Source organism: Ranitomeya variabilis, chromosome 4 (genome assembly GCF_051348905.1).
Source record: "Ranitomeya variabilis isolate aRanVar5 chromosome 4, aRanVar5.hap1, whole genome shotgun sequence".
Taxonomy (NCBI): Eukaryota; Metazoa; Chordata; class Amphibia; order Anura; family Dendrobatidae; genus Ranitomeya; species Ranitomeya variabilis.
The window spans coordinates 726,953,328-726,969,403 of record NC_135235.1 but is presented as its reverse complement, the minus strand read 5'-3'; the positions used below and the strand labels follow the sequence as shown (position 1 = coordinate 726,969,403).

At 43.1% G+C, this 16,076-nt stretch overlaps 1 protein-coding gene across 1 annotated transcript in view; it reads left to right on the top strand.

Annotated features, from left to right (window-relative positions):
* LOC143766643 (uncharacterized) overlaps positions 1 to 13,952 on the top strand; it is a 41,671-nt gene extending 27,719 nt beyond the window's left edge. Inside the window, exon 7 of the mRNA XM_077254455.1 lies at positions 11,349 to 13,952. Coding sequence (XP_077110570.1) covers positions 11,349 to 12,334 — 986 coding nt within the window. The 3' untranslated portion in view covers positions 12,335 to 13,952. The remainder of the gene's footprint in view (positions 1 to 11,348) is intronic.
* The last annotated feature ends 2,124 nt before the right edge of the window (positions 13,953 to 16,076 follow it).

Below are 16,076 nucleotides of genomic sequence, written 5' to 3'. Positions count from 1 at the left end.
CCATCTATAGGGGTATGTAGTTCTCCGGCTGTGTCGAGGTGTCTAGGTTGGTTAGGCACACCCCACGGCTACTTCTAGTTGCGGTGTTAGTTCAGGGTTTGCGGTCGGTATAGATTCCACCTCTCCTGAGAAAGTTCCATGCAGCTCCAAGGTCACCGGATCATAACAGTACAACTGGCCAACAATGAGTTAAATGCATCTCAGAAGAAGGGAAGAAAGGTGTTGAGTCATTTTTTTTTCTGTGGTTTGTTTTGCCTGTTCCTCCCTCTTTCTCCCTGGGTGGCTGAGGAGTTTTGCATTAGCATGGATGTTCATGAATTAGCTTCTCGTGTGGACCGGCTTGCTGCTAGGGTGCAGGGAATTTCTGATTATATTGTTCAGACTCCTGATTTAGAGCCAAAGATTCCTACTCCTGATTTGTTTTTTGTTGACAGGTCTAAATTTTTGAGTTTTAAAAACATCTGTAAATTGTTTTTTGCTTTGAGACCTCGATCCTCTGGTGATTTCATTCAGCAGATTAAAATCGTTATTTCCCTGCTGCGTGGTGATCCACAGGATTGGGCATTTTCCCTGGAATCTGGCAATCCTGCTTTGCTTCATATAGATTCCTTTTTTCAGGCTTTAGGCCTATTATATGATGAACCTAATTCTGTGGATGAAGCAGAGAAGACCTTGTTGGGCCTGTCTCAGGGCCAAGAGGCAGCAGAATTGTATTGTCAGAAATTTAGAAAATGGTCTGTGTTAACTAAATGGAATGATGATGCTTTGGCGGCAATTTTCAGAAAGGGTCTTTCTGAATCCGTTAAAGATGTTATGGTGGGGTTTCCCACGCCTGTCGATCTGAGCGATTCTATGTCTCTGGCTATTCAGATTGATCAGCGCTTGCGGGAGCGCAGAGCTGTGCGCGCTGTGGCGTTGTCCTCTGAGCAGAGTCCTGAGCCGGTGCAGTGTGATAGGATTCTGTCTAGAGCAGAGCGACGGGGATTCAGACGTCAGAATAGGTTGTGTTATTATTGTGGCGATGCTTCTCATGTCATTTCAGTCTGCCCTAAGCGGACAGAGAGGATCACTAGTTCATTTACCATCAGTACCATACAACCTAAATTTCTGTTATCTGTGTCCTTGATCTGCTCATTGTCATCATTTTCTGTCATGGCGTTTGTGGATTCAGGAGCCGCTTAGAATTTAATGGACTTTGAGTTTGCCAGGCGTTGTGGTCTTCCCTTGCAGCCTTTGCAGAACCTTATTCCTTTAAGGGGCATTGATGCTACACCTTTGGCTAAAAATAAGCCCCAGTTTTGGACACAGGTGACCATGCGCATGGCGCCAGCCCATCAGGAAGATTGTCGATTTCTGGTGTTGCATAATTTACATGATGCTATCGTACTGGGTTTTCCGTGGTTGCAGGTACACAATCCTGTGTTGGACTGGAAGTCTATGTCTGTGACTAGTTGGGGTTGTCAGGGGGTTCATAATGATGTTCCTTTAATGTCCATCTCTTCTTCGTCCTCTTCCGAAATTCCAGAGTTTTTGTCCGATTTTCCGGATGTATTCGATGAGCCCAAGTCCAGTTCTCTTCCACCGCATAGGGACTGTGATTGTGCTATTGATTTGATTCCAGGCTGTAAGTTTCCTAAGGGTCGACTCTTCAACCTGTCTGTACCTGAACATACCGCTATGCGGAGTTATGTTAAGGAATCTTTGGAGAAAGGGCATATTCGGCCATCTTCACCGATGGGAGCGGGATTTTTTTTTGTTGCTAAGAAGGATGGTTCCTTGAGACCCTGTATTGATTATCGCCTCTTGAATAAGATCACGGTCAAGTTTCAATACCCTTTACCTTTGCTTTCCGATTTGTTTGCTAGGATTAAGGGGGCTAGTTGGTTTACAAAGATTGACCTTCGGGGGGCGTATAATCTTATTCGTATTAAGCAGGGTGATGAATGGAAAACTGCGTTCAATACGCCCGAAGGCCATTTTGAATATCTTGTGATGCCGTTCGGGCTCTCTAATGCTCCATCTGTTTTTCAATCTTTCATGCATGATATCTTCCGGAATTATATTGATAAATTCTTGATTGTATATCTGGACGATATTTTGATTTTTTCTGATGATTGGGAGTCTCATGTGCAGCAGGTCAGGATGGTGTTTCAGATCCTTCGTGACAATGCTTTGTTTGTGAAAAGGTCTAAGTGTCTCTTTGGGGTGCAGAAGGTTTCTTTTTTGGGTTTTATTTTTTCTCCTTCATCTATTGAGATGGATCCAGTTAAGGTTCAGGCCATTCATGATTGGATTCAACCTACGTCCGTAAAGAGCCGTCAGAAATTTTTGGGTTTTGCAAATTTTTATCGCCGTTTCATTGCTAACTTTTCCAGCGTGGTTAAACCCTTGACCGATTTGACGAAGAAAGGCGCTGATGTGGCGAATTGGTCCTCCGTGGCGGTATCTGCCTTTCAAGAGCTTAAGCGTCGATTTACTTCTGCTCCTGTGTTGCGTCAGCCAGATGTTTCTCTTCCGTTTCAGGTTGAGGTTGACGCTTCTGAGATTGGCGCAGGGGCCGTTTTGTCTCAGAGGGATCCTAGTGGTTCCTTGATGAAACCGGGTGCCTTCTTTTCACGTAAATTTTCGCCTGCTGAACGCAATTGTGATGTCGGCAACTGTGAGTTGTTGGCTATGAAGTAGACGTTTGAGGAGTGACGACATTGGCTTGAGGGAGCTAGGCACCGTTTTGTGGTTCTGACTGATCATAAGAATCTGATTTACCTCGAGTCTGCCAAGCGGCTGAATCCTAGACAGGCTCGATGGTCTTTGTTTTTTTCCCGTTTTGATTTTGTGGTCTCTTATCTTCCGGGTTCTAAGAATATTAAGGCTGATGCCCTTTCTAGGAGTTTTTTGCCTGATTCTCCTGAGGTCCTTGAACCGGTCTGCATTCTGAAAGAAGGGGTTGTCCTTTCTGCCATTTCCCCTGATTTACGACGGGTTCTTCAGGAATTTCAGGCTGACAGACCTGACCGCTGTCCAGTGGGGAAGTTGTTTGTTCCTGACAGATGGACTAGTAGTGATTTCTGAGGTTCATTGTTCTGTGTTGGCTGGTCATCCTGGTATTTTTGGTACCAGAGACTTGGTTGGTAGGTCCTTTTGGTGGCCTTCTTTGTCACGTGATGTGCGTTCTTTTGTGCAGTCCTGTGGGACTTGTGCGCGGGCCAAGCCTTGTTCCCGTGCTAGTGGGTTGCTTTTGCCTTTGACGGTCCCTGAGAGGCCTTGGACGCATATTTCTATGGATTTTATTTCTGATCTTCCCGTTTCCCAGAAGATGACGGTTATCTGTGTTGTTTGTGACCGGTTCTCTAAGATGGTTCATTTGGTGCCTTTGCCTAAATTGCCTTCCTCCTCAGATTTGGTTTTGTTGTTTTTTCAGCATGTGGTTCGTTTGCATGGTATTCCGGAGAATATTGTGTCTGACAGGGGTTCCCAGTTTGTTTCTAGGTTTTGGCGGGCCTTTTGTGCTAGGCTGGGCATTGATTTATCTTTTTCTTCTGCATTTCATCCTCAGACAAATGGCCAGACCGAGCGAACTAATCAGACCTTGGAGACTTATTTGAGATGCTTTGTGTCTGCTGATCAGGATGATTGGGTGACCTTTTTGCCATTGGCCGAGTTTGCCCTTAATAATCGGGCTAGTTCGGCTACTTTGGTTTCGCCTTTTTTTTTGTAATTTTGGTTTTCATCCTTGTTTTTCTTCAGGGCAGGTTGAGCCTTCTGACTGTCCTGGTGTAGATTCTGTGGTTGACAGGTTGCAGCAGATTTGGACTCATGTGGTAGACAATTTGGTGTTGTCTCAGGAGAAGGCTCAACGTTTTGCTAACCGTCGTCGGGGTGTTGGTTCCCGGCTTCGGGTTGGGGATTTGGTCTGGTTGTCTTCCCGTCATGTTCCTATGAAGGTTTCTTCTCCTAAGTTTAAGCCTCGGTTTATTGGTCCTTATAGGATTTCTGAGATTATTAATCCGGTGTCTTTTCGTTTGGTGCTTCCTGCCTCTTTTTCTATCCATAATGTCTTCTATAGATCTTTATTGCGGAAATATGTGGTACCCGTTGTTCCCTCTGTTGATCCTCCGGCCCCTGTGTTGATTGATGGGGAGTTGGAGTATGTGGTCGAGAAGATTTTGGATTCTCGTTTTTCGAGGCGGAGGCTTCAGTATCTTGTCAAATGGAAGGGTTATGGCCAGGAGGATAATTCTTGGGTTTTTGCCTCCGATGTCCATGCTGCTGATTTGGTTCATGCTTTTCATCTGGCTCGTCCTGATCGGCCTGGGGGCTCTGGTGAGGGTTCGGTGCCCCCTCCTCAAGGGGGGGTACTGTTGTGAATTCTGCTTTTTGGCTCCCTCCGGTGGTTGTAGATGGTAATGCAGTGGTCCCTGGTTTGCAGCCCTGGTCAGGTGAATCTACTGATTGCAGTTCTGACTGGGGTATTTAGGCTTGCAGGATTCATTAGTCCTTGTCAGTTGTCCATTGTTTTTGGAGGTTTAGTCCTAGCCTGGTTCCTTCTGCCTTACTGCCAAATCTGCAAGATAAGTGTCTGGTTTCTTTTGTGCACACATGCTGTGCTTAATTATTCAGTACTATTCATTGTCTTTTGTCCAGCTTTGACTGTGTCAGTGTTTTTCACAGTCTTGTTGGATTCTCAGGAGTTGCAGATGTACATTCCATGACTTTAGTTAGTTTGTGGAATCTTTTTGTATTTTCTGCTGTGGGTATTTTTGAAGTATTTTAATACTGACCGCTTAGTATTCTGTCCCATCTTTCCCTGTTTAGTTAGAGTGGCCTCTTTTGCTGAAATCTGTTTTCTGCCTGTGTGTGTCTTTCCTCTCCTACTCACAGTCAGTATTTGTGGGGGGCTGCCTATCCTTTGGGGTTCTGCTCTGAGGCAAGTTAGTGTTCCACATTTCCATCTATAGGGGTATGTAGTTCTCCGGCTGTGTCGAGGTGTCTAGGTTGGTTAGGCACACCCCACGGCTACTTCTAGTTGCGGTGTTAGTTCATGGTTTGCGGTCGGTATAGATTCCACCTCTCCTGAGAAAGTTCCATGCAGCTCCAAGGTCACCGGATCATAACAGTGCCCTTTCCACGGCAAATAATGAGGCTATCACCCCCACAGTATTTTTCAGTCACGACTCAATGTAATCAGTGGGATTACTCCCTTTCACATTTTCTGGCACACCAATTATTCTCAAATTGTTCCTGCAGGACCGATTTTCCAGATCGTTGGTTTTAAATTCCAACTCTGCGTTACGCTGAATGTACTTTTTTTCCCTTTTTTAACAGTTCATTCGTCTGATCTTCCACACTCCCAACACGTTCCTCCACCACCTCAACTCTCTTCTCCACTTTGCGCATAGCTGAGTTAAGGAACACCATCTCCTCTTTCATATCATCAACTCGCAGGTTTAGAGCGGCCAGAGCAGATTTACAGTATATCACGACTGAAAATGTATCTTGCAGCGTCTGTTCCTACATATGTTATCTCCATAGACACAGCCGAACCAGCCTGTGAGGACATTTCTGCAGGAGATATGGCTCCCCTCTCATGAGCTGCATCACTTCTCTCAGGGGACTCCTGCTCCACCAAACCACTCTGTGCTCTATCTCTTCCTTTTAACTGTTCCCCCGGGTCTCCTGGTCCTCCGGACCCCTCACCTTCAGCCTCCAATAGCAGTTTACCAGCCTCCTCCGTCCTTGCGAACCGCTCCAGCTTGGCTATCCCCTCCAGCTTCTTGCGGTACGCAGCGCTTGTCTTTGCCGCCTCCTCCGCTGACTCGGCGCCATCTTGGATCTTCGTGCCTCCCGCCAGTGTCGGCTCCTTCTGTTTACGGCGCGTCATTACCGGGTGCGACTTATCTCCACCCGGCCCTGCTTGTTCCACTCCACTCCACTCTGCTCGCCGGGTCCCCGGGCACTCCTGCGCACGGTATAGGCGTTCAGCGGCACCTCTGGAATGCTTAATGGCAGACGGTGCAGGGAAAGAGATCCGGCATACATCTGCTCACATCGCTTGCTAGGCCACTCCCCCTGTTGACTCCTGTTCAGTCTGTGATCTATTAGTATACCCAAGTCTTTTTCACGTGTGCTGTTGCTTAGCCCTATTCCTCCCATTCTGTATATGCTTTTTTTTTTTTTTATTGCCCAGATATAGTACTTTGCATTTTTTTCCGTTTAAAAACCATTCTGTTAGTTGCTGCCCACTGCTCCAGTTTACTTATATCTTTTTGACTCCTCTCTCTCCTCTAGTATTAGCTATCCCTCCTAGCTTTGTGTCATCAGCAAATTTAATCAGTTTACCCTCCATTCCTTCATTTAAATCATTGATAAAGATGTTGAACAATACAGGGCCCAGGACAGACCCCTGTGGTACCCCACTTGAGACATTCCTCCAACTGGATGTGCAGCCATTTACGATCACTCTTTGGATCCGATCAATAAGCCAGTTATGAATCCACCTAACAGTTGCTTTGTCCATTCCATACTTAGTCATTTTTTCAATAAGCATTGTGTGAGATACTTTGTCAAATACTTTGCTGAAGTCAAGATATACTATATCTACAGCATTTCCCTGATCGACCCAGTCAGTGATTCTGTCATGGAAGGAAATTAAGTTAGTCTGACACGACTTATTAGTTACAAACCCATGCTGACTCTGTTTAATCATTCTTATCCAGGTACTTACATACATGTTGTTTAATAATTTGTTCAAAGATCTTTCCTGGTATAGACGTCAGACTCACCGGCCTATAGTTCCCTGGGTACACCTTCTTCCCCTTTTTGAAGATAGGAACAACATTTGCTCTTCTCCAGTCTTCTGAGACTTCTCCTGTTCTCCAAGAATTTTCAAAGATTATGGAGAGCGGTTCAAAAATTTCTTCTGCTATCTCCTTCAGTACTCTGGGCTGTAATTCATCTGCACCTGGAGACTTGAATTCATTTATGTTAGCTAAGTGTTTCCTCGCTGTCTTTCTGTTTATAGATATCCTGGATTCTTCTATTCCCTTAAAGGGAACCTGTCACCTGAATTTGGCAGGACAGGTTTGCGGTCATATGGGCGGGGTTTTCGGGTGTTTGATTCACCCTTTCCTTACCCGCTGGCTGCATGCTGGCCGTAATATTTGATTGATATTCATGCTGTGTCCTCCGTAGTACACGCCTGCGCAAAGCAAGCCAGGTTCCCTTTAATAGGACACTGACAATTAGTTGATGAGTAATAATTATAGGGGATAATTCAGGAGACTCTTTGCGTGGAACAAGACAACAGGACAGAGTTTTATAAGTGGTAAAGTTTATATTATCACGCGGTGATTCAAGCAGGTGCAGAGAGAAACTCAAGTCCACAACACTTGGTGGAAATAATAAACGCAGCTTAGCAGTCAATAGGAAACTTCAGAGGTAGATGCAAACAAACAGAAAGTCTATGAAGCACAGTTATTCTTGAGAAAACTTGACACGAACAGATCCTTTACTTAGTCCAGACACAGATAGATATGCTATTAGGCAGTTCAAATCATATCTTAGCTCAACCAGGAAGGCCTGGTTAATAGTCTCAGGTTTTGCAGAGCAGAAACAGCTTACATGTTGTTGTGAATTTGCGTTTTGCTCCCTCTAGTGGTCATTAGTGATTTGACTCTGGAGCTTCTGTCTTCTCCTATATGCTCACCTGGGCCGTTAGTTCAGGGGCGTTGCTATATAAGCTCTCTGGACCTTCAGTTCAATGCCTGGCATCGTTGAAATCAGAGCTAATCTGTTGTGCTCTTGTGTTCTGATCCTGGTTCCTGCTTGTTAAAGCTAAGTCTCTTCCTTGCTTTTTGCTTTTGTTTTGTTTTGTATTTTTGTCCAGCTTGTTCCAATCTGTATCCTGACCTTTGCTGGAAGCTCTAGGGGGCTGGTGTTCTCCCCCCGGACCGTTAGACGGTTCGGGGGTTCTTGAATCTCCAGCGTGGATTTTTATAGGGTTTTTGTTGACCAAATAAGTTATCTTGCTTTATTCTGCTATTAGTAAGCTGGCCTCTCTTTGCTGAACCTGGTTCATTTCTGTGTTTGTCATTTCCTCTTACCTCACCGTTATTATTTGTGGGGGGCTTGTATCTTGCTTTGGGGTCCCTTTCTCTGGAGGCAAGAGAGGTCTTTGTTTTCTTCTCCTAGGGGTAGTTAGATTCTCCGGCTGGCGCGAGTCATCTAGCGATCACCGTAGGCATGATCCCCGGCTACTTCTAGTGTTGGCGTTAGGAGTAGATATTTGGTCAACCCAGTTACCACTGCCCTATGAGCTGGATTTTTGTATCTCGCAGACTTACACGTACCTCTGAGACCCTGTCCACTGGGGTCATAACACATGTCCAGCAAATGCAGATGAAAGTAACACGAGCAGCAGATGAAGGAGGATTACTGAACACTGGTGTATGCAGCAGGAACTCAGAGCAGAGTGGCAGGATCTCCAACACAGGTTCACAGGAGCAGGTACAGGTGCAAGGCCAGGGAGTAATCAGGAGCTGGATGCAAAGCAGAATAATCTAGCACAGACTGAAGGCTGGGGTGGAGTTTTATAACAGGAGGACAAGTGCACATGAGACCAAAGCCATGTTGGAAAAGGGCAGTAATGCACAAAAGGTAAAAAATGTTCAGAGTCCTGACATGATGTTACATTTCCTTCCTGAGAGAAAACAGATGCAAAATAAGAATTTAAAAGTTCGGCCTTCTCAACATCCTTTCTTACCATTTCATCATTTCCATCCTGTACAAATCCTATAGCATCTTTCACTTTTCTTTTACTTTTGACATATCACCAAAATCCTTTTTTATTGCTTTTGACGTCCCTTGCAAGCCTTAATTCATTTTCAGCTTTAGCAAATCTGATTTGTGCCCTGCAGGTTCGGCAGACAGCATTATATTCTTCTTTAGATATGCCTCCCTCTTTCCATTTGATAAACATTTCTTTCTTCCTTTTTAGCATGTGTTTAAGTTCTGTGTTCATCCATCCTGGTTTCCTTAAATGCTTCCTATTCTTCCCTCTTTCCGGAATTGTTAACGATTGTGCTTTAAGAATCTGATTTTTCAAGATTTCCCATCCTTCCTGGACATTTTTGTCCTTAAGGATATCCAGCCATTGGATCCCTCTAATTCTCTTTCGGAGTCCCTTTAAAATCTGCCTTTCTGAAATCTTACCTGGATGTCTGAGTCTTCACAGGTCTTCCTCCTCTAGTTATCCAAAATTTTAAAATAGCATGGTCGCTACCTCCTAGGGTCCCAGCCACTCTTACCTCCTCAACCATTCCCTCTCTGTTTATAAGAATTAGATCCAAGGTAGCAGATCCCCTTGTTTTCTCTCCTACCTTTTGGAAAGTAAAATTGTCAGCAAGAGAGGATAAGAATTTGCTTGACCTGTTAGTTTTGCCTGAGAGAGATTCCCAACAAATATCTGGAATCTCCTATGACAACTATGTCATTTTATTTGGAGAAATTGGCCATTTGATGCATAAAGAGTTCAGCTATATCTGCAGTTTGCACAGGCAGCCTGTAGTAAATGCCTACAATCGTGTCCTTTCCATTGTTCTGTCCTTGTATTCCTACCCAAACAGTTTCCACAGAACTCCCAGTCTCTGAAGCTTCAATCTCTGTGCAGATATACGCTTTTCTAACATACAATGCGACATCTCCTCGTTTATCAAGTTTGTATTCCAATCATATGTATCGTCCCACATTACAGAGCTTTCACTAAAATGATCAGTTTTGCTCATCATACTTTAACCACTCTACATGGATCTGGACTTAAACAGTGACCCCTAGGCTTGGGCCATGGTGATACTTGTTGTTCTGTGGTGTAAAATGGGAAGAATAGGTAGCTGGGTCACAACCAGCAGGACAGAGAAAATACAAAATCAGAATACACAAAAGTAGTCTGTAAATGGGTCGTCTTCACAACAGGAAATTCTACACAAGCCGGGAGCTGAGCACAGAGGACTAAACCAGAGGAGAACAAGGCTGTATCTGGCAGCTTCCGGCAATATGGTGAAGCTTTCCAGTTGGCTGAAGGAAGGAGCAGATTACTGCAGCTGGACAGCACACACACACCCACACTGCCAGACTTGATGGTATGACACATCACAAGCACCCTAATCTTAGTGACCAGACAGAGCCTACACCTCCCAGAGCTTCTGGTTCCGACATCTCCTCACCAGCGCTGCCTGCAGAATGAATAAGGCCGTGCATGGTGACAGAAGCAAACTACGCAGGCGCAGATCCCAGAGGAGATGGGATATACAATTTTCACAAGCCTTAATATGACAGAATGGCAGAAAACCAGAGCAGTAGAAATCCCCAAAAAGTGACTCTATTTTGGAAATTGTAACCCTCAATGAATTAATCTATTGGAGTAGTGACTATTTAGACTCCACAGGACCTTTCCGGAAATTAGCACACAGTGGATGTTGGAGAGTAAAAATGTAGTGACTAGATTGTGCTCCACCGTAATTTAAGTGGCTTCTTCTCACTATAATAATGCCAAATACATGGATGCTAAATGTAATTTGGCACACTGCAAGGCTGAGAAGTGAGGGGAAGATTTGACTTTGGGAGAGCTGATATTGCTGGATTGGTTTACGGAAGCCATGTTGCTTTTCAAGAGCCTTTGCGTTCTGTTTGTATGCACATCCCCACCGTCTATTTGGTTTCTCCATCCTTTAACTCCCGTGTTCCACTGTGTTGTTTTGTGAGTGTATTTTGTATGATTATTTTCATTTATTCCTTTACGTCTTCCCCTTGTTTGTCTGTTTAGTGAATTACTGTACAGTTAAATTCCCACCCTCCTGGGGGGGCAAGGAAGAAGGGACAGAAAAGGGTTAATTTAGGTGCTTAGTAAGATACGTGAATCTGGCATCTCCACCTTCAAGAGTAATCCTAGGGACAGGTCACCCATCGCTCTAGGGACCCAGTTAGCCCCCAAAGTCCCTAGGAATTGCGTTACACTCTGTTTTTTCACTGACAGATGATGGCCCTGATTGGGGACTAGTTGTTATTTTTTTTTAGATGAGTAGAAGTTTTTATTGATATTATTTTCACCTACATAACATTGGTGGCTTTTTATTCCATATTTGGGAGACAGAATGGACAAGCAGTTGAACACCATGCTCCATTGGTTCATGCTATGCAGTTTCTTATTAGACTGTGAACTTTCATTGTCTTGAAGAATAATTCAGTTTTTTTTACATAACTTGCCATTTTTACTGACCGTTTAAGCAGAAATGTTGAACAATAACAGATTCAAGGATATTTTATTAAAAAATAATAATTGGTTTATATTTTGGCAGATGACTGTACCAGATCAGAGGGACAGGTGACATCCTCAATTTTTAAATCAGATGATTTTGAGATCCCACAGGATACAACTGAAGTGAATGCCATTACTTCGGCTATACCATCATTCCTTCACAGCAAAGATCTGTCATCTGATCCTTTGAAACAGGTCCTGTTTTCTGATTCATTACCGACTACAAAGGGAAATCAAAGTCACAAAATTAAACAAGCTGATCCTAAAGCAAAAAAGCCATTTTCATGTTCAGAATATGGGAATAGTTTTCTTCTTGAAAATAATTTTCTTAAACATCAAATAATTAATGCAGAGAATAGGTTTTCTTGTTCACAGTGTGGGAAATGTTTTAACCAGAAATCAGATCTTGGTAGGCACCAGAGAAATCATACACGGAAGAAGCGATTTTCATGTCCAGAATGTGGGAAATGTTTCGTCGCGAAATCAGCTTTGGTTATGCACCAGAGAATTCACACACGGGAGAAGCCTTTTTCCTGTTCAGAATGTGGAAAATGTTTTAACTGGAAAGTGCTTCTTGTTAGCCACCAGAAAACCCACACAGGGGAGAAACCATTTCCATGTTCAGAATGTGGGAAATGTTTTAATCATAGATCAGATTTTGTTAAGCACCAGAGAACTCACACAGGGGAGAAGCCATTTCCATGTTCAGAATGTGGGAAATGTTTTAACCAGAAATCAAATCTTGCCAGTCACCAGAAAACCCACACAGGGGAGAAGCCATTTTTCTGTTCAGAATGTGGGAAATGGTTTACCCATAAATCAAATCTTGTCACTCACCAGGCAACCCACACAGGGGAGAAGCCTTTTTCCTGTTCAGAATGTGGGAAATGTTTTAGCCTGAAATCACTGCTTGTTAAACATCAGAGAACTCACACAGGTGAGAAGCCTTTTTCATGTTCAGAATGTGGAAAATGTTTTGTGAAGAAAGCATCTCTTCTTAGTCACCAGAGCAGTCACACAGGGTAGAAACCGTTTTCATATTCTTATTGTGGGAAATGATTTACAAGGAAATCAACTCTAAACAAACATCAGAGAAGTCACACAGGGGAGAAGCCTTTTTCATGATCAGAATGTTATTTAACCAAAAATGTTATAATCTTTAAAGGGGTTGTCCACTAGTTTGACAGCTCCTTGTCATGCCTCATGTTTGGCCTTGTTAAAATAAAACACTTATACTCACCTTCCAAGCCATTGCTGTAATGGTTAGGACAAGGTTATGTCTTGTACTCTCAGGGTTAATGTTCTTAGCCTCTCTTTCAAGATGGGAGGGCTATATATACTCGCTCCTAACCTGGTATCCTTGTCAGCTATAGGTTTTCTGCAGTCTATATGCTTGGCCTCTGTAGTGTGTGCTGGCTTGCTTTGTGTCTTGCTGTCACCTGCTTTATTCGCTTTCCTGGATTACTGACCCCTGGCTTGGCTTCTGACTATTCTCTGACTCTCCCTGTTGGTATCTTGTAATCTCCTGGCTACGACCTCGGCTTGTTTCACAATTTTTTTTTTATGCTTGTCCCTTCTCTGTTTCCCTGGCATCTGGCTCCGCCCCCTGACCGCCTCCCACTCTGTCACATGATCGTAGGTCCTTTTGCTTTACCTGGTCACTCTGCCTCATGTGAATGGTCCCGTTGGTGTTCATGTTAGTCACCCGGTTTCTGGTTCAGCTCCGTTGCTGCTGGGTGCAGTTTCCCCTGCAGCATTTAAAATTGGGTATCGTGACAAGTGCCTTTGCAGCACCCAGTCAGCACCTGTTCACTGTCCTGGCCTCCGGACGTATGCGTTCTGACTTTTTCTTATTGTTCCATGTGTCCAAATGTGGGGATAGTGACTCACTGAATGCTAGTGCTGACACCACTGGAACAACACCAGTATGGAAGATGTGAGTAAATGTTTTTATTTTACCTGCGCCAAACATAAGGAATAAGAAGAGTTTGTCCAAGTAGTTGACAACCCCTTTTAAAAATCAAAAATCCCACCCAGGGAGAAGCCATTATCATGCTTAGTGTGAAAATTGAATTACTGGAAAATCATTTTTTGTTAACCATCAAAAATAACTCAGATGGGGAGAAACTATATATGTTATTGACAAATTGTACAAAAACATATCACAGTTGTATAATTAAATGAGTAAAGGAAATTACTTTAGAATTTTTTGTATTTTTGGGATTATAAGACTCACTTTTAGCAAGAAAACATTTAGCTAAGTAAGTCAGCGCATCTTTTAGACAGGAGGTGTAAAATATTAGTATTTTAATAATAAAAATATAGATTACTTAACATATGCAGAGTTAAACAAGCAAATAGATACTCTGAGGACATCTGTTCTTTGTTTGTCAGAACTGTCAATATATGGCTATTTGGCAATAGTAAATGGTTCTCAGAGGTCATAGGCTATAGGCTTAATGAGGTACAAATAACTAATATGCATATTCCATAAGTTACTAGTGTTCTTATATGGTAGAGGCTATGAACGTAGCAGCAAATCACCATATGTGGTTAGGAGACAGTAAAAATAGAAACCAATGTACAGTACAGACCAAAAGTTTTTACACACTGTCTCATTTAAAGATTTTAATGTATTTTCATGACTATGAAAATTGTACATTCACACTGAAGGCATCAAAACTATGAATTAACACATGTGGAATTATATACTTAACAAAAAAGTGTAAAACAACTGAAAATATGTCTTATATTCTAGGTTCTTCAAAGTAGCTACCTTTACTTTGATGACTGCTTTACACACTCTTGGCATTCTCTTGATGAGCTTCAAGAGGTAGTCACCGGGAATGGTTTTCACTTCAAAGGTGTGCCCTGTCAGGTTTAATAAGTGGAATTTCTTGCCTTATAAATGGGGTTGGGACCATCAGTTGTGTTGTGCAGAAGTCTGGTGGATACACAGCTGATAGTCCTACTGAATAGAATGTTAGAATTTGTATTATGGCAAGAAAAAAGCAGCTAAGTAAAGAAAAACGAGTGGCCATCATTACTTTAAGAAATGAAGGTCAGTCAGTATGAAAAATTGGGAAAACATTGAAAGTGTCCCCAAGTGCACTGGCAAAAACCATCAAGCACTACAAAGAAACTGGCTCACATGAGGACCACCGCAGGAAAGGAAGACCAAGAGTCACCTCTGCTTCTGAGGATAAGTTTATCCGAGTCACCAGCCTCAGAAATCGCAGGTTAACAGCAGCTTAGATTAGAAACCAGGTCAATGCAACACACAGAGTTCTAGCAGCAGACACCTCTCTACAACAACTGTTAAGAGGAGACTTTGTACAGCAGACCTTCATGGTAAAATAGCTGCTAGGAAACCGCAGACAGGACAGGCAACAAGCAGAAGAGACTTGTTTGGGATAAAGACCACAAGGAATGGATATTTGACCAGTGGAAATCTGTGGTTTGGTCTGATGAGTCCAAATTTGAGATCTTTGGTTCCAACCACCGTGTCTTTGTGTGACGCAGAAAAGGTGAAAGGATGGACTCTACATGCCTGGTTCCCACGTTGAAGCATGGAGGAGGAGGTGTGGGGGTGCTTTGCTGGTGACACTGTTGGGGATTTATTCAAAATTGAAGGCATACTGAACCAGCATGGCTACCAAAGCATCTTGTAGCGGCATGCTATTCCATCCGGTTTGTGTTTAGTTGGTCTATCATTTATTTTTCAACAGGACAATGACCCCAAACACACCTCCAGGCTGTGTAAGGGCTATTTGACCAAGAAGGAGAGTGATGGGGTGCTACGCCAGATGACCTGGCCTCCACAGTCACCATACCTGAACCCAATCGAGACGGTTTGGGGTAAGCTGAACCGCAGAGTGAAGGCAAAAGGGCCAACAAGTGCTAAGCATCTCTGGGAACTCCTTCAAGATTGTTGGAAGACCATTACCGGTGACTACCTCTTGAAGCTCATCAAGAGAATGCCAAGAGTGTGCAAAGCAGTCATCAAAGCAAAAGGTGGCTACTTTGAAGAACCTAGAATATAAGACATAATTGCAGTTGTTTCACACTTTTTTGTTAAGTATATAATTCCACATGTGTTAATTCATAGTTTTGATGCCTTCAGTGTGAATGTACAATTTTCATAGTCATGAAAATACAGAAAAATCTTGAAATTAGGTGTGTCCAAACTTTTGGTCTGTACTGTAAGTCTATGAGTCAAAATAGTTTATAAGCCAACCTAACTCCTGGTGAGATGGATCTCATACCCTGAGAATCTCCAACCCAGAACACATCAACCTCAAGACCATATGTAAGAACCAATACTTGTTTTCTCTTCTATAATCTAATACTTATTTTTGTGTGCTATGAACTTACTTTTCTTCATTTTTGTAATCACTTCTTGAATGAACATTAAACAAGATTTGATTTATCCGCACAATTCAATATTGCTTTCCTTTCTATCCTCACCGTGCTTACTTAAAATAGTAAGAAAGTGTTATTTTCTTTCTAACATTTTGGTGAGCCAGCCAAATCTGATTTTTGTGCTTTTTTGTGTGGATGCTTTTCCCTTGCACATGGGGTAGGAGAGCTTTGTACAGACACCTGTTCAAGGCATAGGAATTCCACTATTTCAAGTCACACGGATCAGACATAATCTACAGACGAGTGAGGATTCGTGTCTCCAACTATAAAAACCTGCGTGTGTCCCATCCATTCGGAGATCTGAGGATTTCGGTAAAGACACAGTGGACCATCCATTGACAGTTGG